Genomic DNA, 27,754 nt, shown 5'->3' on the forward strand with positions numbered 1-27,754 from the left:
TAGGAGACTCCACACACCACAAATATGTCAATAGTGGAATGTAGTAGAGAGAAAAAGACAATGTGATTCTAGGCTGCATGAATATGGCAGTCATCCTCAGAGGTTGTGAAGTCTGTTGGAAACTAAACAAGTGAGGTTTATATATCTGTGGAATAATGTCCAGGTTGGAGAAAGAACTCTTGTCTGAGGCAAGTGTGAATGTTGCAATTGCAACTGCAGTAAATAAAGAGCAACACTCAAAAAACAGGGGAATTCAAGACAATAATCAATCACGGCCAGCTAACACTTCCCAACAAAGGATACCCCAGGCAGCAATCAGCCAAGCTTTGAAGCTACAAGGCCATTAAATGCTAATCAACCTGGCCAGCTGCACATTTACAGTTGCCTCAAGCAGAGTTTCTCCCACCCTGGTCATTCCACAGATGTATAAACCCCACTTCCCTAGTTTCCAACAGACTTCACAACATATTGTCGAAGGCTTTCGTGGCTGGAATCACTGGGTTGTTGTAGGTATTTTGGGCTGTATGGCCATACTCTAGAAGCATTTGCCTGCATCTATGGCAGGCATCCTCAGAGGTTATGAAGTCTCACAGCCTGTGAGGATGCCTGCCATAGATGCAAGCAAAACGTCTGGAGAGAATGCTTCTAGAACATGGCCATACAGCCCGAAAAATCTACAACATCCTCTGAGGATGGCTGCCATAGATGTGCCAAAATACCTACAACAACCCAGTGATTCCAGCCACGAAAGCCTTCGACAATATGTTGTGAAGTCTGTTGGAAACTAGGGATGTGGGTGAAACATCAGGAGAGAATGCTTCTGGAACATGACCATACAGCCCTGAAAACTCCCAGCTAGCCAGTGATCCCTAATATCTCATTTCAGAATTTGATGTCTAGAAGGCATCTGATTTTGGAAACAACTGATCAGAACTTGGTTGAGGGATCATCCAAGAATTTTCAAGTACTGTAGGTTATATTTCAGAGGAAGACAAACCACTTTGGCATATGCCTTGGCTAAGAAAGCTCTATGAAATATGGCGTTATCATAAATCAACTGGTGACTTGGAGGAAAATATATACGAACATCGTATTTAAGCTCAGTTCCCCAGTAACTGTATACATTATGTGACATATCTCGGAAGGGTTATTTTCATGGACTGGAGGATGCTATAAAGCTTAGTCCCAAAAAAGTAATCTGTCCAAAGTTTAGGACAGGCATTGACAAGGTGCATCCATGATTGTCCTCAAACCCTTCAAAGACCCCATTAAAAATAGGCAGTTGTCACCAAACCACCCTAGATATTCTAAAGCACATCCTTTCCCTATAAACCTTGAAATATTTTGAAATTGAGTAGGAACCTAGACCTGAGAAGGCATTCTTTCCAAATGGACAAAGGTATCCCTGACGGCCCTCTGCTGCTGCCCTAATGCTAGATGAAGTCTAGAAGCCACTCGAAGGCTGAATTGTTTGGAATCCTGTGTCTTTAATAAAAGGATGGTATCTTTAATTAAACAATCCCATACAGAGGTGGTGTCAGAGGTTATTTATTAATCCCGGAACTACGGAAGCATAAAACATCAATATTAACAGATTCTTATCAGACTGAAGAAAAAAGCTCTGAACTCCTAAGGAAAAAATGGGCAGCTCCCATGTAAGTACTCCTCTCTCTCATTTCTCTTTCATCATCTAAGATAGTGGTTCTCAACCTTCCTCATGCCGTGACCCCTTATTCCATTTCCTCATGTTGTGGTGACCCCCCAACCGTAAAATTATTTTTGTTGCTACTTCATAACTGTAATTTTGTTATTGTTATAAATTGCAATGTAAATATCAGATATACAGAATGTATTTTCATTCACTGGACCAAATTTGGCACAAATACCCAATAAAACCCAAATTTGAATACTGGTGGAGTTTGTGGAGCGGGGGGTGGGGGGGGGGTAGGAGACTGATTTTGTCATTTGGGAGTTGTAGTTACTGGGATTTATAGTTTACCTACAATCAAAGAGCATTCTGAATCCCACCAACGATAAAATTCAACCAAACTTGGCACACAGAACTACCATGTCCAACAGAAAATACTGGGTAGGTTTGGTGAGTATTGACTTTGAGTTTTGGAGTTGTAGTTCACCTACATCTAGAGAGCAATGTGGACAAACAATGATGGATCTGGACCCAAACAATGATGGATCTGGACCAAACTTGACACAAATACTCGATATGCCCAAATGTGAACACTGGTGGAGTTTAGGAAAAACAGACATTGACATTTGGGAGTTGTAGATGCTGGGATTTATAGTTCACCTACAATCAAAGAGCATTCTGAACTCCACCAACAATAGAATTGAACCAAACTTGGCACACAGAACCAACAGAAAATAGTGTGTGGGGGGGGTGTATTGACCTTGAGTTTTGGAGTTGTAGTTCACCTACATTCAGAGAGCCCTGTGGACTCAAACAATGATTGAACTGGACCAAATTTGCCATGAATACTCAATATGCCCAAATGTGAATACGGGTGGAGTTTGGGAAAACAGATCTTAACATTTGGGAGTTGTACTTGCTGGGATTTATAGTTAACCTACAATCAAAGAGCATTCTGAATCCCACCAATGATAAAATTGGATCAAACCTCCCACACAGAACTCCCATGACTAACAGAAAATACTGTTTTCCAATATTCTTTGCCGAACCCTCTGACACTCCCCTCATGACCCCCCCCAGGGGGTCCCAACTCCCAGGTTGAGAAACGCTGCTGTAACAGATCACACTGAAACCAACCATTTTGTCAACTAATTATGCTCTCATGGCCAGATCACTCAGGTGAGTTTTGCTGACTACAATACCCTTGCCTGTCGCAATGAATGATTCATGACACCTGAGTCAAAGAACAAACTCCTTCGAGCTTTAGTTTTCCTAAGTTAATCTTTTGGGTATCTATCGAAACTTGTAAAGGAGACAGAAACTGCATCTACTGTGCTTCTAGTACCTGGAACTTCCTGGTTGACATACTGATATATTTCTAATCAGTATTGTACCTGTCGTAAGTTTACCTCTCCAGGTGGTATGTAACATTGTTGGAGTTGGTTGGCACATGTACTATATATGTGCTGACATCTACAGAGATCCTTTGCCTCCGTGGGCCAAGGAGTCTGTTCTCAGTTGGCTATTGTTGGGGTTTTTTTGGGGGGGGGGGGGCAGATGGAAAATGAAAATCTCCACAACCTTTTGGAAAATGGATATTCAGAACAATTTGGGAAAACCGGGAATCTCTTGGAAAAGCATGACCTTGTTAGAAATCATAACCTATTGTAAAGTATGATCTTCCTGAGATCATACTCACTTGAGTTGCTTGAGTCAACCTTCTCCCCAGTGGTAAATACCTACTGGTATTCATGCAAGGCATTTAGGTTTCTCAGCTGTCAGACTGATATACCTAAATATCTCTTTGAACTGTTAGGGACAAAGCAATGCCAATGCACAAAAAACATATATATATAGCAGAGTTTTAGAAGTGTTATTTTCAGTTGCCCCCAAAACATTTACTCTCACTTAAAACATCTTGGTTTAAATCATGCTCTCAAGAGATCAAAATTTAAGTAGTCTTCATTAAAATAAAATAGTTAGTTTATTCACGAACTTCATGTATTCAGCATACAGGTACATTGCTTATCAATCCAGTTACAGATAGGATTTGAAGTAGTTTCTTTGTGCAGATAATGCAGGGCATCTTTCTTAGAATCTTAACAGTCCATAGTCTAAAGCATCTCTCTGTCCCGAGAGTAATAGCATCTCTATAGTCTGTTTCTACAGACTTCTGAAAGCAGTGGATAGCTTTTTGTACTTAAAGCTCCCCAAAAGTGGCACCCTCAGGCTCTCTGCTCAAACAACTGAATAATTTCTCTCTTTTATTCCTCTTTTAGTCAAAGTCTAAGCAACAGCAACCTGGTTTTAATGCTGAACAGGATGCCAAGAAACTGCACAAAGCTTGCAAAGGATTGGGTAAGAAGGCTTCTATTTGCCCAAGTGCTTCACAAGGACCGTATGCATATTTGTGTTTGGAAAAGTGTCTGCGCTTGGAATGGGGCATATGAATCTGCCTTGCCAGATCATACCAAGTGGGCATCTGGGTTGGTAAAATGTCTAAGAGGCGGGCAGTACTAACCACAGCCTAATCTTGGATGCTGAATCTGAATCTCCACTTTTCAAGGGTCCTTGCCAGGCAGGCAATAAGGGTACAAATTCTTCAAATTTAGGAGGCTAAGGTTCTGGTAAGAGGAAAGAGGGGTGTGTGCAAATCTCCAGCTCAGCTTGGAAAGCATCAGCTTGCTACAATTTTAAAGATATTTCATTAGTGCTGCTATTTGTGAAGACTCTTCAGGGAGGTTTGTATATTCACTATGTATTTAGCTTTCACCTTCCATAGCAGTCATTGTGGTGCCAGAGCTCACCCTCTGACGTGCCAAAGAAAAAGTGTGTATATGCTTTAAAGAAGTGGTTCCCAAACTGTAGCCTGTGGACCACCAGTGGTCCGCAAGAATGAAAATATGGTCCACAGTCTCACCTTTACTACACGTTGCAACAATCGCAAAGCCCTCTTATAATGCCAAGACTTATTAAATATGGTTTTCTGTGGGCGAGCAGATGGCAACTACTGGATGGCATATGTTCTGTATCAGAAACTAAAGCTGATGTCGTCTATCCAATGCAATTTTCTGAATCAGCACCCAAAATAACCAAACTGAATCTAAAGTTGACCAAAAACTGTTTCGTAACCCTTTTGATACTAATGTTAGAGAGTGGTCCCAGGTCAAAGTGGTCCGTGGTCAAGTGGTCACTGGTCAAAAAAAGGTTGGGAACCACTACTTTAAAGAGACTGTTGATTTATGGCAAGCATATAATTTTTTGCTTGGGAAAAAAAATATTCAGAAATGGTTTTGCCAGTTCCTTCCTCTGAAATATTACAATACAGTATCTGGTATTGGTTGAGGGCTCTCCAAACCCGATGCTTTCAGGGGGATTCTTTTAGGTCCAAATAACAACCAGATGACCAAATTCATTTCTCCATGACATTCATTAAAAGGTAGCAATAAACCTTCTAATTCCTAAGCAAGATAACTAGTCACGACTTCACTCTTCCTGTTTTACAGGAATGACTCCTCATCATATTTTTGATTTGCTTTCTTTCTCTTGCAGGGACAAATGAACAGGTGATAATTGAGATCCTGTCCTACCGGTCATCAGACCAGAGGCAACAAATAAAACAGAAGTACAAAGCCCTTTATCACAAGGTGAATAGATAAGGTTGAGTATACTGTTTGGAATTCTAGAATCCTCCAGAATTGTCTCCATGGATGGATGAAAAAGTGACGCCTTTGCTTTCTGATAGTTTAAATGTACATATACTTTGCTCCATGAATAAAATTGTTTAAAATATTGTGTATCAAATTACCTTCAGGCTGTCTATGTGTGAAGTATATCTGAAACATAAATGAATTTTGTGTTTAGACTTCAGTCCTATTTCCAAGATATCTCATTTTGTTTAAAACTGCTATGGCTCAGTGCTATGGAGTTCTAGGATATGTAGTTTGGTGAGATGCCAGTGCTTTTTAGAAGAGATGGCCAAAGATTATAACCACAGCTCTTGTGATTCCACAGCATTGAGACATGACAGTTAAATTGGTGACAAACTGCATTCATTGTAAAGTGGAGATGCACCCTTGGTCCTAACCTGCTGCACCAGTCCTGCTATTCGTCCTCCTTTCCCACTCCACCAATGCAAGAAATTTTCAGCGGTGTCTTTAAGTGATTGTTTTGGAGGTCTTTTGAAAAAAGATTATTTCTTAGGAGCTGGAAGAAGTGCTAAAGGGAGATCTGAGCGGGAATTTTGAAAAGGCAGCCTTGGCCCTCCTGGACCAGCCCTGGGAATATGATGCCAAGCAGCTCCGGAAGGCAATGAAAGGAGTAGGAACCGATGAAGCCTTGCTGATTGAGATTCTTTGCACACGGACCAACCAGGTAAGAACTTACCTGTGTTCTTGCCCTTTAAGAAAAAGCCAGTGCCACACAAGGCTTAGAATCCTAGATTGGGACTTAGGAGATCTAGTTTCAAGTCATGAAACACACTGAATAACTCTGTACTAGTCACTCACTTGTCACTCAATCTAGTTCACAGGGTTGTTGTGAGGATGAGATCCTCCAGGTCAGTGATTCTCAACCTGTGAGTCCCCAGATATTTTGGCCTTCAACTCCCAGAAATCCTAACAGCTGGTAAACTGGCTGGGATTTCTGGGAGTTGTAAGCCAAAACACTTGGGGACCCACAGGTTGAGAACCACTGCTCCAGGTGTTTTGAACTTCAGCTCCCAGAAATCCCAGCCAGTTTACCAGCTGTTAGGAATTGTAAGAGCTGAAATCCAAAACATCTGGAGGAGCACAGTTTGAGAAACTCTGCTCTAAAATATAGCCTACAGCACCTGGTATTCATTGGTGGCCTCTTATACAACTACTAACCAGTGCTGATCTTGCTTAGCTTTCAAGATCATATGGAATGTGATAATTCTAGGATGTTTAGACCAATTTTTATGTGCTCTTCTCATTTTAATAAACCAGAAGGGGTTTTATAAAATTCTGGAGGTTTTAATCTTATGTTGGACAGAACTTTTTCAACTATAGCACCCAGCATTTGCTCAGCCAGTTTTCTAGAAGATTCTGGGAGACGTAATCGAAATGATAACTTTTCCCACTTGCAATGAAATCAGGTAGCTCATAAAAAAGAATCAGCAATGACATCCGTTCTTTTTTGCAAATGCCTATCTCAGATCCCAAGCACTTACTTTACTTCCTTCATCTCCAAAACAGCAATTTCACCCAAAGAAAGTGCACAAAATAACCATGACTTATCCAATTTTGACTACCTAAACCAGTAGTTCTCAACCTTCCTAATGCTGCCACCCCTTAATACAGTTCCTCACATTGTGGTGAACCTCAACCATAACATTATTTTCATTGCTGCTTCACAACTGAAATTTTGCTACTATTGTGAATTGTAATGTAAATATCTGATATGCAGGATGTATTTTCATCCTGGACCAAACTTGGCACAAATACTCAGTATGCCCAAATGTAAACACTGGTGGAGTTTGGGGAAAATAGACCTTGACGTTTGGAAGTTATAGTGGTTGAAATTTATAGTTCACCTACAATCAAAGAGCATTTTGAACTTCACCAATGATGGAACTGAACTAAACCTGGCACACAGAACTCACATGACCAACAGAAAATACTGGAAAGATTTGGGAAGAATTGAGAGTTATTTGGGAGTATTGTAGTTCACCTACCTCCAGAAAGCATGGTGAACCCAAATGGCTATGGATCTGGAACAAATTTGGCGCAAATACCTGATATGCCCAAATTTGAATACTGGTGGGGTTGGGGGGATTGATTTTGTCAATTGGGAGTTGTAGTTGCTGGGATTTATAGTTAGCCTACAATCAAAGAACATTCTAAACTCCACCAACAATGGAACTGAACCAAACTTGGCACACAGAACTCCCATGTCCAAGAGAAAATACTGGAAGGGTTTGGTGGGCACTGACCTTGAGTTTTGGAGTTGTAGTTCACCTTCATCCAGAGATCACTGTGGACTCAAACAATGAGGATTCGCTGTGTTTCCAAAATGGAAGAGAAGAACAGGTAGAGAGATCCGAAGACCATCAGAAATATGGTGGTCATTGATGGCCCCTCTGACATCACCTTACAACCCCCGGGTTGAAAAACACTGACCTAAACCATCGCCTTTACCTCATTTTGCCATTAAAGTATGAATGATGTGTTTGTAGAAATATAAGGGTTTTATTGAACTTTTTGCTTGTTTTTCTTTTCTTTCCCACAGCAAATTATTGCCATAAAGGGGGCTTACCATAAGAGTAAGTATCATCTTGTTTAAAAAAAAAAAAACACTCCTTAAATGAAAAAGTCTCAGCACCAGCATTTAGAAGTCAAGCTCTGTCTTTCTTTAGTTTTTGATAGGGATTTAGAATCTGATGTCAAAAGTGAAACCAGCGGCTCACTGAGAAAAATACTTCTTTCTGTGCTCAAGGTAAGATTTTGGACTTTTTTTTTCTTACGTTGGAATTAGCTAGAGCAGAACTCCGTTCTTTCATAAGCTCAAGACTTCACAACATTGTCTTATTGTAGACTTCGTATTTCAGTCTGACACTGGAAGACTGTGTTTTCCCAGCCCAGTATCTTTCTAGTATTGATGCTACTAAAAAAAATCAGTTAGAATCATAGAATCATAGAATCAAAGAGTTGGAAGAGACCTCATGGGCCATCCAGTCCAACCCCCTGCCAAGAAGCAGGAATATTGCATTCAAATCACCCCTGACAAATGGCCATCCAGCCTCTGCTTAAAAGCCTCCAAAGAAGGAGCCTCCACCACACTCCGGGGCAGAGAGTTCCACTGCTGAACGGCTCTCACAGTCAGGAAGTTCTTCCTCATGTTCAGATGGAATCTCCTCTCTTGTAGTTTGAAGCCATTGTTCCGCGTCCTAGTCTCCAAGGAAGCAGAAAACAAGCTTCCTCCCTCCTCCCTGTGGCTTCCTCTCACATATTTATACATGGCTATCATATCTCCTCTCAGCCTTCTCTTCTTCAGGCTAAACATGCCCAGTTCCCTAAGCCGCTCCTCATAGGGCTTGTTCTCCAGATCCTTGATCATTTTAGTCGCCCTCCTCTGGACACATTCCAGCTTGTCAATATCTCTCTTGAATTGTGGTGCCCAGAATTGGACACAATATTCCAGATGTGGTCTAACCAAAGCAGAATAGAGGGGTAGCATTACTTCCTTCGATCTAGACACTATGCTCCTATTGATGCAGGCCAAAATCCCATTGGCTTTTTTTGCCGCCACATCACATTGTTGGCTCATGTTTAACTTGTTGTCCACGAGGACTCCAAGATCTTTTTCACACGTACTGCTCTCGAGCCAGGCGTCACCCATTCTGTATCTTTGCATTTCATTTTTTCTGCCAAAGTGGAGTATCTTGCATTTGTCACTGTTGAACTTCATTTTGTTAGTTTTGGCCCATCTCTCTAATCTGTCAAGATCATTTTGAATTCTGCTCCTGTCCTCTGGACTATTGGCTATCCCTCCCAATTTGGTGTCGTCTGCAAACTTAAGTTAAGTAAACGGCAAAGAAGAAAAGCATAGTAGGCTATCATAAGGCTAGAAACATCATGCAGGAATGTTGTAGGGTTTTCGGGCTATATGGCCATGTTCTAGAAGCATTCCCTCCTGGCAACCTCTGAGGATGCCAGCCATAGATGCAGGTGAAACATCAGGAGATAATACTTCTAGAGTATGGCTATATAGCCTGAAAAACCTACAACAACCCAGTGATTCCAGCCATGAAAGCCTTTGACAATACTATGCAGGGAACTTGGAAATTTGCGCACAATGTAGGTCATTCAATAATGGAGTGGGGGATCACTTTTTTCCAAACAATATTGGACAATATGCTCTAGAGGGCAGCAAAAAAGCATATTGTGCTTCTTTGCCCATAAAAAGAGCCAGTGCCCAACCAAGGTATTAAGCCAGATACCATCAGTTTGTTGACATTGAGTTATCCTGAAAAACCTAGACTGGGATAAGCAAATTTCTGCCCCTCTAGAAAGGGTTAGGCAGTAACTTCCACCAACTCTATCCCATGCCCTTCAGCATTTCAAAATTGTTAAGAACATCAGCCCTTGCCTTGTCTTACTCAACTGCTGAGCATGCCTGCCTGTTTGGCATAAGTCTGTCCATGCAAAGCAGCTGGATATAGCACTGAACGAAACATGCAGAATAATCACAGGATGTCTCAAACCTACACCTGTTGATTGATGCTACAAGCTAGTTACCATTGCCCCCCCCCCCCCCCCGATGTGTGACAGGAAGTTGCTGCTCACTGCAAGAAAAATAAGGTTGAACACTGTGAAAGCCACCCACTGCATGGCTATCAGCCTCCTCCCAGCAGACTCAAATTAAGAAAAAGCTTTATGAGAACCACCACTCCTCTTAATGTTCCCCAGCAACAGCAAGAGTATCCCTCTGTGCAGCTAAACCAGGAAATCCCAAATGGATGACCCCCCACCCCACCACCACCACCATGAGGGCCTTCCCCCAGGAGCAAACTAAGAATGGGCAACTTGGAAGTCTCTGAATAGACTCAGAAGCAGAGTGGGCAGATCAAAAAGACAACCAGAGAGCTGTAGTGCCACTCCAAACTCCAAAATGCCAGAATGTAATTATGCCTGTTAAAGTGAAATTATAGCGCTATAACAGTGTAGTAATGGCAAATAATAATAATAATAATAATAATAATAATAATAATAATAATAATAATAATCTTTATTTATATTTTGCTCTGTCTCTCCGGAGGGTCTCAGGGCAGATTCCAAACATAAAAGGCAAACTTTCAATGCCTAAATACAACAACAACACATCCATACTAGCATCATTTAGCAACCCAACATATAAACATGAATTATGACCTAACAATTAAAATTAAATAAATAACACAGCCTGTTATAACAGACATAATACAAAACATCGAACAAGAAGCATAAATTTCCCAGTATGGAAGAGCCTATAGAAAATACAATTTGCTAACTGTGATGTCCTTGTGTTTTCATGCTACCGTCCATTGCAATGCACACTGGGGGAATCCAGAAACCATAGCTTCCACAAAAGCAATGCTCCCTGCCTGCTGCAGAAGAGTTGTGGCTGGTTATTGTGGCCATATGCCATGTTCCATATTTATATTGCATGCTTTACTAGTGGCACCACTGTTAGATTTATTTACATATCAGTATGATGGCTCACATTCACTATTCCAAAAAATTGCAGTGAACCTCAAATACTCATTTCATTCAAGCATTAGAACTGCTGCTGGAGATTATGGAAAACAGGTCTGAGTAGCGTGGAGCCCCTCCGTTTCTTATTCTAGAAATCAAACACTGAGGAATGTTAAAACTGGCTTATGTGTAGCCTAACCAAAAACGTTTCTGTGGTAGCAAGAGAACAATCCGTTCCCTTGTTTCTTCCCCCCATTTACATGATATCACCTTCTCCAGGCTAACAGGGATCAAGGCGTAGAGATCAATGAAACCCTAGCCCAGAATGATGCCAAGGACCTCTATGAGGTAAGTGCAACTCCAGAGCAATATTAGACATGAATGAAAGTATTGAAGCAAATGCATAAAGCAAGCAGGCCTATTCCCCAAGTCTGTTTCAACAGCATCCAAAAATTCTGAGCCATCCCCCTGCTATTGTTTGTAGCCCAGAACGTGCTTCTAATTGTACTATAGCTGGCTAAAGAAGGGGCTCCTCCTTCCATTTTACATTCCACATTCCACGTCTAGATATACCAAGTGTCCATCAGTTCCCCTGAAACAACTTAATCAAATTCTCTTTAACCGTTTATTCAATTAGCTGCTTTGAGTCTCCTTGCAGGGAGAAAAGCAGGGTAGAAATAAATAATAATAATATTAATAATAATAATAATAATAATAATAATTAGCCAGAATTGAAAAGTCGACAACAGATCCCAAGTGTAGACTCTGCAAAGAAGCAGATGAAACAACAGATCACATCCTCAGCTGCTGCAAGAAGATTGCACAGACAGACTACAAGCAGAGGCATAACACCGTTGCTCATTGGAACTTGTGCCAGAAATACCATCTGCCTGTGACAAAGAAGTGGTGGGATCAATAAAAAAGTTACAGAAAATGAACACGTAAAACTACGCTGGGACTTCCGAATTCAGATTGACAGTTTTTTGAACACAATACTCCTGACCTCACGATAGTGTTAAAAAACAGAGTGTGGATCATCGATGTTGCACTCCCAGGCGACAGCAGGATTGAAGAGAAACAACTGGAAAAGCTGACACAATATGAGGATTTAAAGATCGAACTGCAAAGACTCTGGCACAAGCCAGTCAAGGGGGTCCCAGTGGTGATCGGCACACTGGGTGCAGTGCCTAAAGACCTTGGCCTGCACTTAAACACAATCAGCGCTGACAAGATTACAATCTGCCAGCTGCAAAAGGCCACCATATAGGGATCTGAACACATTATTCACCGATGCATCACACAGTCCTAGACATTTCGAAAGTGTCTGACATGTGATCCAATACAACAACCAGCAGAGTGATCTTGTTTGCTGTGGACTCATCTTGTTGTATTTCAAATAATAACAATAATTAGGCTATCTCTGTTCCAAATCTGAAAACTACAGTTAGTTCAAAACATGGCAGCTAGATTGTTTTTTTTGTACATCTAGGAGCGAGCATATTATATCAATTTTAAAATTGCTTCCCTAGCTGCCAATTAGTTTCCAGAAGAATGTTGTTCACTTCAAAGACTTACTTGGTTTCTTTCCAGGTTACCGATGGGATCCCCTTCAGACGCACTATAAAATTAGACAAATGGGGAAAATATGGACTTAAAGGAAATCTTATATTGTGACCTTACAGGAAACTATCTAAAAATGTCTAGGTGTTCTGGGAGGACACTATGGTCAATGTCTGCTGGAATCTGCATTGGAGGACCTAGAGATTCCTAGAGATATGTTATCTCTCGAAATCTCTCAGCCAGTGGTTCCCAACCTTTGGTCCTCCAGGTGTTTTGGACTTCAGTTCTTAACAGCTGGCAAACAGGCTGGGATTTCTGGAAGTCCAAAACACCTGGAGGATCTCTAGGCCATCCAGCATGATTGGGGGAAGTTGATCCTAAAGTCATGCTAGAAGAACAAGAAATAAAAATGTAATGTTCATTTGTGGGATTAATATAACTCAAAACCCACTGGCCAAATTTGGACACAATACATGTATCAGGCCAACAAGTGACCATCACTCACAAAACACTGAAAAACACAACAGAAGAGACTTAAAAAGCCAAAAAACAAAACAAAAAATACATTACAACGCATGCACAAAACCACACACACATATATATGCAAACACACATATACACATATATACACAGACTAGGCCACAGCAACGCATGCCAGGGGATGGCTAGTTTTTAATAAAATCCATGAATAATCCAATCCGCAAAAGCCAAAACAGCAATGTGGAGAGACAATTGTAAATACTACAAGCCCTACTCAGTGCCCATTAAGGTAGCCTATTGCCATCAAGGGTGGTTAAGTGATTGATGTCCTCCCATTCTCTCTATATGTTGAAGAAAAATTCAACTGCCAGTGCTATTGGTGCAGGAAGGGATCTTTTCCTCATATGGCAAAATGCCTTGAGCCCATCATGTCCCAATGAACCCCCAATCCACTGCGACAAATATTTAAGCCACATTTGCCTTCAGGTGGGTCAGGGATGTGAGTTGTCATTTTTACAAGGTCTTTAGCCTCTACTGTCAAAGAGTGCTGGTGCCACACCAAATTACAAAGTCCAGCATTCCGTAGCATTGAGCCATGGCCATTAAAATGGTGTCGAGCTGTATTAATACTGCAGTGTAGATGCACCCAAAGAGAAATTAAAAAGTGCACTCTTCAGATGCTGTTAGCTTCTAGATCAGTGGTTCTCAACCTGGGGTCCCCAGATGTTTTTGGCCTTAAACTCCCAGAAATCTTAACAACTGGTAAACTGGCTGGGATTTCTGGGAGTTAAAGGCCAAAAACATCTGGGGACCCCAGGCTGAGAACCACTGATCTAGATCATGGCAACCTTAGCCTGGATAGCCAATGGTGAGACTTACTGGTCAACAATATCCAGAATGCAAAGTTCCTATCCCTAACATAGCATCAGTAGGAGATCTTATAATGACAATGTCTTCAATCTCTGAGGCAGGAGAAGGCCGCTGGGGAACAGATGAACTGGCTTTCAATGATGTCTTGGCAACAAGAAACTACAGACAGCTAAGGGCAACCTTTGAAGCCTACAAGAACGTGAGTATACTTTCTTCATTGTGGTAAATGCTCCTTCATAATGAATTGATCCAGACATCCCAAAGTCAACAACTGGTGCCCTTTCTCCCATGCTTAGACTGAATTTTGGAACCAAGAATCCTAGGGTTCAAGAGTTTACTCAGATTGAGATATCGTAATGTGGGTGGGAGAATTTATTTGAGTCACTGATAATCATTTTTGTTCAGGGGTTCCTTGAGACTTCAGAAGGTAAAGACAGCCTGGCATAAGGCACTGAAACATCAAAACAAAGATCCAACATGGAGAAGGCATGCATTGTACATTGACTTGCCCAAGGCAAGTGTTAGCACAGACATGTTAAAACTGAGAAGCCTATATATAACCAGGGGCCCATTCACACTACACAATTATTCCACTTCACTTTAAATGCTGTGGCAGCATCCTGTGGAATCCTAGAAGATGGAGTTTGGCTGGGGCAATTTCAGTTCTCAGCCAAGGAACTCCGGAGTCTCACCAAATTACAGCTCTTGGATTCCATAGATTGGAACTATGGTAGTTCATGGAATCATACTGCTTTAACTGAGTAGTGTGAATGGGCTCCAGAACAAGTCATACTCCAACACAGATGGTGGGCGCTGCATTGGAAAAGGCTACCCAAACCTCCAGCCCTTGATCTAGACCCAAGTCCAAATCCAGATCTTATTTGGGTACCAAATCAGATCCTGGCTACTCAACGCTTATTCAGGACATACTGTAGGTGTCCCATGCAGTTCTGTTTCTGAAGCTCAACTGTGTGGTAGACAGGGGTGTAAAAACATATATACTCTGATAAATCTCTTATGTATTAGCCAGATGCTGCCAAAATCTAAGGGAAAAACCATGTCCATGTTACATGGCATCTTGGTATTACATAATATATAAAGAGCGATGATATTTATTTTAATATATGTTACAGCTGACTGGGAAAGACATTGATGATGCTATAAAGAGTGAAACTTCTGGAGACCTCAAGAAGGCGTATCTAACAATTGGTAAGACCATTAAAAAAATCTTCACCATGGTCAATCGATAATGACTAGAAGTGCCAATGCTGTATTAAAGAATGTATATGTGGACAACATGGCCTAAATATCCAAAAGTTGCCAGATCATGTCTGATTTTAGAAACTAAGCAGGGTCAGCTCTGGTTAATTCTTGAATGGATGACCACCCATGAATACTAGGCCATGTAGGCTATATTTCAGAGGAAGAAATTGATATGAGTATTTCTTGTCTTAAGAAAATCCTGCAAAAAATCATTATTTGGGTGAGCTTAATTTTTTGAGTCCCTACCAGCAGATTATGGGAATTATAGGCCATATTGGACACTCAACCTCTGGTTTCCATCCTTTCCTTGACACAACTAGAAACCGTGTAATGTCTTCTTGTTTGGGTCTGTTTTTAAAGTAAGCTGTGCTCGGGATTGCCAAGGCTATTTTGCTGGTTGTCTCTACAATTCCATGAAGGGTCTTGGGACTGACGAAGAGACATTAATCCGCATCCTGGTGATACGGTCTGAGGTAAGCTATTTGGAGACCAGAACCTTAAAACTCAATGGTGTCTCACAGAATAATGTAAATTTGCTTTCCATATTTATGTTTTTAACTTTCCATGATCTGACTGTTCACAAACTTGATTAATGTGCTCTGTCTAGGAATCTCTTGATTCTCCAAAACATCTTTATGGTTAACTTCCACCAAAAGCTGGAGGATCTTGATCAGTGGTTCCCAACCTGTGGATCCCCAAGTGTTTTGGCCTCTAACTCCCAGAAATCCCAGCCAGTTTACCAACCAAAACATCTGGGGACCCACAGACTGAGAACCACTGATCTAGAGATTCCTAGACAGAACGATAATCTAGACATTTGTAGGTACTCCTGCACAATTCCATGGTCAATATGCAGTGGAATTTGACTATAGAGTCAATGTATTGTCGAAGAGTTACTCTGGAGAACTTAGAAACTTCTCAAAAAGTGTTCTCCCCAGTAAAAAAAATAATTAATTTGCATTTTGTCCACTTTCATGGGGATTCTGCATTCCTAATCTAAATGAATGTGGAGTTCTCACTGTAATTTTGACATTTATATTACTCTTTTGTAGTGGAGGGACAGAGTGGGGATCACAATTAATAAAGCATGCATGTCGGACATCCATTCTCAATGTGGTAGTCTCCTAATGTTTTGCACTACTATTTCTAGCAGACCCAGTGAACATGAGAAATGGTGACTGATCATGGCAGCTGAAACCTAAAACAATTAGAAGATGCCAGGTTGGGGAAGTCTGTCCTAAGGCTAGTGGATTAATCCCTCACTTGTTCAGTGAATGCATGAGTGGAGAATGGAAACTATTTCCTGATATTAATGTATATATTGGCCTTCTCCCTGACCTAGCTTGTCTTTCACACTAAGGCCATGGATAAAGAATTGAGAGCTAGGTCCATCAAGAGCTCCGAGGTCCTACTTATTATCCATGTGCACTCTCTTCTCTCCTTTCCCCAGTGAGAAGCATAGCTAGGAGCAAATATAATTAAAATGGATTTTAATTATGCTCTGGGGGAAAAAGGCACATCTGTGTGCCAAATACCCAAATGCATTCCAAAGTTTAACACAGAGTTGAAGACTTACTGCTGCCTAGATAATGTCACCACAAATGATCTGAAGGCACCAGATTCCATGTGATCTTGGAAACAAAGCAAGATGCATTCTGGTTATACTTGGATGGAGGACCACCAAGAAAGATCAAGTACTGCAAACTATACTTCAGAGTGAGAAAATGAGTTTCCACCTCTGCATATTGCTTGCCTTTAAAAACCCTATGGAAAGCATGGGTCCTCCATAAGTCAATAGGTGACTTGAAGGCTCACATACATACAAGATGGTATTACAGCTCCTGGAAGAACCCTGTATTGCTCTCAACCTTTTAAAAAAACGTGATTGACAGTCATGGGATTAAAATGACTTTTCTTCTGCTGGTATTTTTTTCCCCACCGTGGCCCAAATTGGTATTTCTAGAGCTCCTAACATGTTTCTATGTCTTTGTTTTAAGATTGACCTTCAATCAATTAAGGAAAAGTTCCAGCAAATGTATAATAAGTCTTTGGCTGAGACCATTGAATCTGACACATCTGGAGATTTTAAAAAGTTGCTGATCACACTGCTGCACTAAGTTCTTGTCAAAAGGAGAGAATCCTCAATGAATGAGTTCTCGTTTCCAGAAACCAGAAAATTCAGTGGGATTTACCTAAATGTTGACTTATTGACAATTGATTCAGTGGAACAGCTTGAGTTTGAACTCACAATGGAATTCAAGTTTCACATTTCCCAAAAGTAATATTTTTCAGCTAGGCTTGTTTCATATTTCAAATAGTGTTACTATTTGGATCATTCTGTCACAAAATGCTGGGGCTCTGTAAGTGTCAGATTTATCACAAGGTTTCACCTTACATTTCATTGTGTCGTTATCTTTTTTAAGAACTGTCACATTTCTTTGTGCGTGACAAGAGAATACTCAAGTCCTAGATGTTGCTAATTGAATTCAGCATCAGCAACTTGCTATGTTAAAAAAGGAAGAGTGCTTGTATTTTTTTATTATTTCATAATAATAAAATTTCATAAAATTCTTATTATTTGGTGACTTCTTTGTCTGAACAGCAAATAAACCCAACATACAAACACAGCTGGATTTTATTTATTTATTTGAAATCTTTCTATTATTATTATTATTATTATTATTACTATTATTTACTGTATTTGTATGCCGCCTTTCTCAGCCAGTTGGCCTTTCTACCAAACTGAACCTTCAAACCAGATGGCTGTGTAATGCATTACTGAAAGTGAAGTGCATTTGTATAAAATGCATCTATGCATATATAATATGGCTATCATTTTAGTAGAGATACAATACTTCTTTTGAATTGCAGTCCTGGAGGGAAATTCTGAGGGTACCTTAGACTGCAAGAAGATCAATCCAGTCCATAACCCAGGAAAAATGTCCAACTGTTCACTGGAGGGAAGGATATTAGCAGCAAAGATGAAGTACTTTGGCCACATAATGAGAAGATAGGGAAGCGTAGCTGGTAGATTTCTGGGAGTTGTAGACTGCATCTCTATATACGAACCCACACGATCTCTTCGATCATCTGGAGAGGCCCTGCTCTCGATCCCACCAGCTTCGCAGGCACAATTGGTGGGGACGAGAGAGAGGGCCTTTTCGGTGGTGGCCCCTCAACTCTGGAACTCACTCCCTAAGGATATCAGGCAGGCCCCTATCCTGGCAGTCTTCAGGAGGAGCTTGAAGACGTGGTTGTTCCAGTGTGCCCTCCCGGAATAATGATCCCATAGCACTTTGTCCCTCCAAAGCACTTTATATTTTTAGGTCTGCTCGTATGTCTTCCACAAACGCCACTATCACCTTTTCGTCCATGCCTCAGCACTATTTCCAATTTTAATTTTTTACTTTTGGCCTTCCCACAGTTTTAATTGTAGGTTGTCTTATTGATAGTGTTATATGTTATCGTCTATGTTTAATTGCTTGTATTGTTGTGTTTGGGCTCGGCCTCATGTAAGCCGCACCGAGTCCCTTGGGGAGATGGTAGCGGGGTACAAATAAAGTGTTATTATTATTATTATTTATTAAAACATCTGGAGACCTACAGATACAGAATCACTGCTGTAAGGGTTGGTCTTGGAAGAAGCTCCTGTTTTCTGGTTTATGGATTCATGCTGCTATAGTGGCTTGAGCATTGCACTACAGTGCCAGAGACCATGATTCAATTTCTCACTCAGCCATGAAAACTCACTGAGTGTCTTTTGGGGAGTCACATACTCTCAGCTGCAGAAGACCCAGTCAAAGGGTCACCATAAGCTGGGGGCGTCTTTAATGCACACAGCAATAAAAATCCCAACAACTTCCAAGGGAATGCAAGCATAAGTGTGCAAACCATGTTCAGTATCTCAAAAGTGAAAATTCATGGGTGGGGGACAAAATTCTTGTGAGCATCAAACCCCATAGCTTCCCTTTTCATTCTGCACTCCTGGCAGCTGCCACTCTCCTCATTTTTCCTGGTTAATTTGATTGTTTCTCTTCAAACTAGATATGAACTGGTTAAAAAAAGGAATGCCTCGCAAAGTTGAAAACATGGGTATTGTGGTTAACCATTCCATTTTGAAACAATATATAATTCCATGGGAAACAAAGAATCCAAAAAGCAGAAAGATCAACAGTCAATCAATGCAGGGCATGTAATGTAAGAAGCGGCCTCTTGGTATATTTAGACACCAAACCTTCAGTGCCTGCTGCACATATGACAGTAATGGGAAACTAATTTCAGTGGGACCAGCAGGCAAGGAACGTGAGGGCAGAGTTTGCCTATCTTCAGCTTTTATTCCATGCTTATTTATAAATGCTATAAAAATGCGGAGGAGATAGTGGATTTAAAATAACTTTAGCAGATGACTTTTTTAAGGTGGGTTGTTGCTTTTTTTAACACTAAGGCAATGAGCTATCTCCAGCATTGCATTGCACACATGGAAGTTCATTTGCACAATGTTCCCTTCCTCCACTCTGCTTCCCGCTGGCCCCCGCAAATTGTAAAGTAGGAGCTAGATCTCCGTGTGGACCACAACTCTGAGGAAGTGATGGCATTCCTGAGAAAGAGGTTTGATACGGCTGAAAACCATATTGCCTATCATTTCTTAGAGTGCAGTGGACGGAGTGGTTTGGTTCTAGTTACTTCTTTGTTATGATTCATTCTGTTCTCACTAAAAGGATTCTGTCCCATACCCTTCAACCGTTCCCATGTGAGATCAAATGACATTGGTTAAGATGTTAATGAGGGAGAACAAAGGATTTGCTTTTTCTTGAGCCTTCTGGGAAGGGCAAGATGCTGACCTCGCCTCTCCTCCCACTGAGTTAATTGCATGCATACTAGTTCTGCATTTTGAACTCAGTTTGCAGCAATTGATGGATTAATTGGGACCATTCCTACCAAACTGGGACAGTTGGAGAGTGTGCTATCCAGTCTAGTGTACTTCCAACAGTAACCAGGTGTCTCTTGAAGCTAAACAAGTAGAGGCACAGGTCAATTCCATGCCTTTTGTGTAGACCATGTCACTACTAAGCTGAATTCCTGGCCTCTTTAGTTAAAAGGGAACAGAAACAGGGTGGGAAATACCTCTCTGTAATGGAGAGCTGTCATGCTGGGTAAGAGATTTAGGGGTTGAGCTGTAAAAATGTATTGTCCAACTTTTGTATTACAGTAGGGGGACAAATAAATGTTGAACAATTCCTCCAGTGCCTGATAGTTCCCTTTATGACCATTATGTCTAATGACAATGATAACAAAATTTACAAAGGACAACCATCTCTACTAGTGAATTCTATCTACAAATTCTGCATTCTGTAATCATTTCCATTTGGCTGTGGAGAAGATATTGTAAATCACTCCTCCTAACTTGGTTTCAATGCGGGTCCAATGTCATATTGTTTCCTAGGATGAAGGGCATAAACTCCATTGCATCCACATGGAATCCAACTAGGCTGAGAGAAAGGCTGACATTTTTCAATTTAATTTGAGAGCAGCAACCGCTGGCTCCTTGTATTGCTTTCTGCTCTCTTACAACATCTGCTGTCTGAGGTGGATGGCTCACTTTGCTCCATTGCAAGGCTAGTGATGGATAAGATAGGAATGGAAAACAATAAGAATACTATGCTTTTGGATTTAACGCAAAGTAATACTACATTTTCTCTTTGGCGTCACCACAAAGAATCTCAGTTTGTCACAGTATAGCATGCTTCCAAGTAAACATGTTTCCAAGTAAACATGCACAGAGCCAAGTTTCATAAACAATAAGTCACAGTAAGGGTCAGTGGAGGAAAGCATCTCAATTCCCATTCTGTTCTGACACCATTGGGACTTTATCACACTAGTCTGTGTGTAGTCTTGTCGCAATCATATCGTATAAGCACATAGAAATATATTGCTTTGGTGATGCAAATTTCCACTATCAGTTTTCTGTACAAACTCGCTTCCTGCCCATGTTTGGCCTACCCCATTGTGACATTTATTTATTTATTTATTTATTTATTTATTTATTTATTTAGCAGTCTTCTCACCTCCATTCAAGGGACTCGGGCCGGTTTCCAACATCAATATTACAGACAGTCATTAAAACATCATATTCTAAATCACACTAAAACATTAAAATAGCAAAATTCTTGCTATTGTGAAGACCTTCTTGTGCTTCACAATAGCTGTACTGCACCAGAAGAAATCATTGCACAATAAAGAGTGGCAGAACAACAGTGATATTAGATTCATTGACAGTTTTCCTGTAAATTTAAAGAGATGATCCAATCACGATTCAAGAGAAATGCAACTATGGGACAGACATTGTGTTTTGCAATAAGCAGTGACCAAAAATCCTTTTATCCTGCCAAAATTGTGCTGTATGAACCCTGTGTGATAATGTTCTTGGAAATACAGGTATGAAGAAACAAGATGATATTCTCCAGTGCAAAGGTGTATCACCAAATAGAGTACTAAAGTCAGTAAAAATATAGTTTGGAAACCACTTCAAAATTTATTATTTCGTGTATTGTAATTACATGTGGGAAAGAGAGCTATGAATTCGTTTCATCCCCACAAAGTCCTCTATTTCCCAGACAGGAAGGAGCCCCTGGTGGCGCAATGGGTTCCAATAGGCCAGTGGTTCGAATCTGGGGAGAGAGGGTTGAGCTCCTTCTGGCAGCTCCAGCTCCCCATGTGGGGACATGAGAGAAGCCTCCCAAAAAGATGGTAAAACATCAAACATCCTGGCATCCCCTGGGCAACATCCTTGCAGACAGCCAATTCTCTCATACCAGAAATGACTTGCAGTTTCTTTTTCTTTTTTTTCATGACATGAAAAAAAAAACCCAGACAGGAATAGCTAAAGAACAGACCTCCTACACATTGAATTCACCTAAACTTCTCCATGTGTCCATGGATTCTCTGCGAAATTATCAATTCAGTATAGAATCCCAGATCTGGAACACAGGTAGGTTCTTCCTTCCCACATTTACTCAATATGCAAAATGCAACAGCGGAACTCAAGGGGAAGCAAAAGAAAGTTGAGGGCAGGACCAAAGTAAGCAGTACTATACTATTTATTATTTAACATGGGCATGGAAGATCAGATGAAACTAATTTTCCTATTTAATCTAAGCTTAAGCTGTCATGGGAATTGGGGTTAAAGGCCACAGGTTCCCCAAGTTCTTTCTCAGCATATGGAGAAATAGTTTCTGAAAAAGGAGACTTCTCACTATGGAATCTAGGAGAAAGTGACATCTGATATACATACATCCCTCAAGCTTACTGTTGTATCAGTTCTTCATTAATCCCCAACATTTTGCACAGGTTGGCCAAGCAACATCAAGATGGTAAACATTACTGATAAGGAGAAACATTCAAGATAGGAGAGATGGGGCAACAGCAGTTTGCTTTTGCCAGAGACAGCTGGGAAGGGCAAGATTCTACCCCATTCCTTCTCTCCTCTCTGCTGCTGGGCTAACTGAAGCAAACTAATTTTGCACTTTGAACTCAGTTGCAGAATTTGAAGTAAGCTGAGGAACAAGGGGAAAAGTGAGAGGAGGAGAGATAAACAGTAGGGCTGGGCGGTTTCGTTCGTTAATTTCATAATTCGTTATTTTTTTTGATAACGATGCGATATTGAACCATTCAGGAGCAACTAAAAATCGAAACGAATTTTTAAAATTTATTTCGTAATTGTTTCGTAATTGTTTCGTAATTGTTTCGAAATTGTTTCGTTATTATTTTGTTATTATTTCCGTATGTCTGGTGCAAGTTTTATAGTTGTTGTTTGTTTTATCAGTGATAAAAAATAAATTATCACACCAACAGTCAACAACAGAGGGAGAGGGAAGCTTCAGAAGTTCCCCCTGTCCCATTTGGAGGGTTTTTTAGCGTATTGCGTAATCGCGTCCGCCATTAATGAATCGATTCGTTATTGTTTCAAAATTGTTTTGTAATTTCCGAAATTTTGTAAATATCGAATTTTTTTAAAGAAAAAATTCGGAATTCTTTTAAAAAACGAAACGCAAAAACCCCCTAAAAACGAATCGAGTTTAGAAACAAATTTTTCCGTGGTTGCCCAGCCCTAATAAACAGGTATGCTTTTAAACAGCTGAAAAAGTAGGGTGACTGCAGATCGAATGGGACTCTCCCTTCCAAATTTGGACAATTTGGTGGGTACGAATGGAGATGTAGAAATAAATTACTCAAGAGCCCGGGCATTCATAGTAGAAACAGCAGCACCACTCTGAGATCATGTAACCTAGATAAGATCAAAGTAGTCTCGATTGTGGAACTATAACTAAATTGCAACATAGGCAAAAGTGAAACTAAATTTATAAGTTAAGCATGATGGTTTTAATCTGAATTGTTTCCTAAAAATAACAGTATGATGCCTCGGGGAATAAATGAGAGTGAAGCAAGCAAAGGCTCAATTTCCATTTCTCTACAACTATTTGCAAGGGAGCCACAGCTCAAACAGAAATCCAAGAACTAAAATTAAAAAACTGGGGCATTCAAAGTCATAAGTCCTACCACATGCTTATGGTGTGGTTTAATATTCCAGCATGTCCCTCAAACTCAACATGAATAGGACACGGATAAATGGATTCAAACTGCAGGAAAAAAGAGATTCCACCTAAACATTAGGAAGAACTTTCTGATACAATGGTAAGAACTGTTTGGCAGTGGAATATGCTACCTTAGAGTATGGTGGAGTCTCCTTCTTTGGAGGTCCTCAAGGAGAGGCTGGATGGCCACCTGTAGAGAGTGCTTTGGTTATGTATACATCCAAGGCAAAAGGTTGGACAGGAGGACTCTTGAGGTCTCTTCCAACTCTATTTCTTTGTCTATGACATCAGGGTTAGCTAATGACTAGATCATGGAAGGCATCAATACAATCTTCCTCATGTGTTCATTGAGAATGTGAGAACTGAGTGGAGATGCACTTGACAGCCTCATTACTGCACTGTGTTGAAGTACCAGTTGATGACAACCCAATGCATCAGCAGCCTTTTATGCAGTGGTTCTCAACCTGCGGGTCCCCAGGTGTTTTGGCCTACAACTCCCAGAAATCCCAGACAGTTTACCAGCTGTTAGGATTTTTGGGATTTGAAGGTCAAAATATCTGGGGACTCACAGGTTGAGAACCACTGCTTTAATGTGAGTAGAAGGAGACCCATTACCTGAGTTTCATTGGCTTAGACCTGAGCCACTATGACCCCATTACATTAAGGTCACAGAGGTCCAATGCATAAGCACTAAGAATTATGGACATGGAACAGACTGACATTGGAGCATGGCCAACAGGCTTAATCCATATACTCTTTGAACTTATAACAGAGGTTATGTCATTACTCCTCTTGTTTTCCCCTCTAAGTTATTACTTGAAGTTATAGAACAGTATAGTTTGCACGTAAAGCAACATTCATCTAAGGAATGTTAGCATAAAATAAGCTCTACCAAAAATATCCCTGTTTGGAAATCAGATCTTCAACAGTACTGACCCAAAAAAAAGCTTGAAATCTGTCTCAGACCCTCCTTGTGTTCAGCCTCCTTTATGCTTTTCAGTGAAAATTGCCAGTTTGCTTCATTTTTTTCCAGCATTGTGCCTGGGATTGGAATTAAAAAATAAAGTCCATTCATTTTACAAATATTCTAGCTAACGTTTATTATAAATGTTCATCAGAGCCCTTTGGCCTCCACATGAAATCCAAGCACGTGATATGAGAGAAAAACAGACACTGGCTTTGCGTTTACTCAGATTCTCAGACAAATTCTAAAATTGTACCAAAGAAAGAAACATTATCCCTGATTTTGGCCGCTGTCTCATTTGCAGCATTGATTGACTGTGTGCCCTCTTCTCACCCTACAGCAGCTCCCAGCAGCGTATAATTCAAACAAGTTTACTGGCGATTGGACAAATGGGGTTTCGAATGTGAGCAGGGGACACATATGCATCTACAGTAATCCAAAATATAAAGTTTTGAAAAATCCAATGATAATCTCTGCCACCAGATTAAGAACCATCAGTGCCGATTCCCACTTTGGTCTCTGGCCATAGGCAAAAGCCAACATAGTGTACAACTCTCTACTTCAGAAATCATTCCAAGAAAACCATGTGATAAGTGATAAGTTGACCTTAGGGTTTCTATACATTGGAAACAAATTGAAGGGAGTTGGGTAAAATTAAATTAAATATGAAAAGGTTGAGAGGGGGCTTAATGGCCATGTTGAAGTATTTTAAAAGATGCCACATTGAGGAGGGGGCATGCTTGTTTCTCCGGATGAGGTCAAATACAGACTAGGACCGCATATATGGAGGGTGCATGCCTGGCAAGCATTAAACTAATAGCACAACGTTCCAGATTTGAGAATGCACTCATAAGAGTGAAGACAAGGAGGGGACCTTAACATCTACAGGATAATGCCATAGATTTTTTTTCAGTCATCCAGCAGGCTCTCATTTGTAAAGAGACAACGGAGAGATTATTATATCCAGGTGGATTTATTTATTCAGCCATTTATTTAGATTTCCTTTCCTGCCCTAGTTCCAAAGTTTCCAATATACAACTTTTCCTCATTTTATCAACATTCCTGTCAGAAGACCTCAGCTAGAAATTACTTCCCTTTGACCACCCAGAGTGTTCATGGTCGAGTGAGGATTGCATCCAAAATACTGTGGAAATATCAGGAGGCAGTAAGAGTACAGCATATCTGTAAGGACAATCACTATGGATCTTTTCACTCAAAATGATGAAACAAAATTCTAGAGAATCTTATTATCCCTGCACAATTGCCAATTTGTTCATTTTAGCAGCACTTCAAGTAACAAGAAGCTAAGCAGGAAGCAAAGGGCTAATCTATGTGGAACTAAGGCTGGATTACACTGCCATATAATCCCATTCAAAGCAGATAATTTGGATTACGAAACTGGTTTATACAGCAGTGTAGATGGGGCCTAAGAGGAGATTAATTGCATTGCAGACAACGGCTTGTGGTTGATAAACCAGGTTCTGAATCTTATTGATAGTTCCAACCAAATCAGAGGACTGAATCCATGGGATTTATTTGAGACACTTTCAATAGCTGATTCCTGTGGTGTCCTTTCTTTGGTCCCCCAGGTGCTTGGTACTCCAACTCCTAGGAGCCCTGGCTAGCTTGTCTAATATTCAGGAATTCTGGAGATGAAGTCCAAAACAAAGGATGGACAGGACACCACTGCCACCTATTCCAGTTGGGACTAACTAGTAAGTTTCATGGCTAAGACCGTGGAATTCTGTCTTATCATTGTATGCAAACATGGCCAACTGTGACATCAACCATTTTTAAAGACAAATTCTGATGATGTGTTTTCTTCCCTAATCAACACATATGTGAAGGATCAATAATAATAACACCCTAATAATAATAATAATAATAATAATAATAATAATAATAATAATCCTAACACGCAGAAATACTGTGGGACTTTCAAATCCAGACTGACAAAGTTTTGGAACATAATACGCCAGACATCACGATTGTGGAAAAGAAAAAAGTTTGGATTATTGATGTCGCCATATGGGTGAGAGTCGCATTGAGGAAAAACAATAGGAAAAACTCAGCCGTTATTAGGATCTCAAAATTGAATTGCAAAGACTCTGGCATAAACCAGTACAAGTGGTCTCAGTGTTCATCAGAACACTGGGTGCCATGCCAAAAGATCTCAGCCAGCATTTGGAAACAATAAACATTGACAAAATCATGATCTGTCAACCACAAAAGGCCACCTGACTTGGATCTGCACACATCATTCAAAAATACATCACACAGTCCTAGACGCTTGGGAAGTGTTCGACTTGTGATTTTGTGATACGAAATCCAGCATATAGATCTTGTTTGCTGTGACATGCTGTGTTTTTGTGTCTAATAATAATAATAATAATAATCTGCAAGAAAATCGCACAGGCAGACTACAGACAGAGGCACAACTCTGTGGCCCAAATGATTTATTGGAATTTATGTCACAAGTACCACCTGCCAGTAGTAAAGAATTGGTGGGATCATAAACTTGCAAAGGGAGTGGAAAATGAACACGCAAAAATACTGTGGGACTTTTGAATCCAGACTGACAAAGTTTTGGAACACAACATACCAGACATCACGATTGTGGAAGAAAAAAGTCTGGATTATTGATGTTGCCATACCAGGTGACAGTCGCATTGAGGAAAAACAACAAGAAACACTCAGCCGTTATCAGGACTTCAAAATCAAACTGCAAAAGCTCTGGCATAAACCAGTACAGGTGGTCCCAATGGTCATCGGCACACTGGGTGCCATGCCAAAAACCTCAGCCGGCATTTGACAAAATCACGATCTTCAACTGCAAAAGGCCACCTTACTTGGATCTGCGCACATCATTCGAAAATACATCACACAATCCTAGATGCTTGGGAAGTGTTCAACTTGTGATATGAAATCCAGCATATAGATCTCGTTTGCTGTGACATACTGTGTAACAATAATAATAATATTAGTAATAGTAATAATAATAATAATAATACATTCTATTTATATTCCGCTTTAACCCCCCAGAGGGCCTCAGAGCAGATTACAGTACACATATAAGGCAAACCTTAAATGCTTTTTTACATGAACATACAATACACAGATAAAGTAAAGGTCTTCCCCTTTTTCATCTCCGGTGTCTGGAGCCAATGCTCAACCTCCGGCCATG

The 27,754-nt window shown here is 40.5% G+C and overlaps 1 protein-coding gene across 1 annotated transcript; it reads left to right on the top strand.

The window, feature by feature from the left end:
- The first annotated feature begins 1,613 nt into the window (after positions 1-1,613).
- On the top strand, positions 1,614-17,525 carry ANXA13 (annexin A13). The gene is made up of 11 exons (XM_060775847.2): positions 1,614-1,655; positions 3,928-4,006; positions 5,201-5,295; positions 5,852-6,022; positions 7,898-7,931; positions 8,025-8,104; positions 11,122-11,190; positions 13,850-13,951; positions 14,886-14,961; positions 15,376-15,488; positions 17,013-17,525. The coding sequence occupies exons 1-11, from the start codon at positions 1,641-1,643 to the stop codon at positions 17,130-17,132; spliced, it is 954 nt and encodes a 317-aa protein (XP_060631830.2). The 5' UTR covers positions 1,614-1,640; the 3' UTR covers positions 17,133-17,525.
- Positions 17,526-27,754: the final 10,229 nt, after the last annotated feature.

This window comes from Anolis sagrei, chromosome 4 (assembly GCF_037176765.1).
Source record: "Anolis sagrei isolate rAnoSag1 chromosome 4, rAnoSag1.mat, whole genome shotgun sequence".
In the NCBI taxonomy this organism is placed as follows: Eukaryota; Metazoa; Chordata; class Lepidosauria; order Squamata; family Dactyloidae; genus Anolis; species Anolis sagrei.

Excerpts from the sequence above, each read along its gene's own strand:
- ANXA13 (XM_060775847.2), top strand. Across the intron at positions 13,952-14,885 it reads CCTTTGAAGCCTACAAGAAC|CTGACTGGGAAAGACATTGA; the intron begins GTGAGTATACTT and ends TATATGTTACAG. Across the intron at positions 15,489-17,012 it reads TCCTGGTGATACGGTCTGAG|ATTGACCTTCAATCAATTAA; the intron begins GTAAGCTATTTG and ends CTTTGTTTTAAG.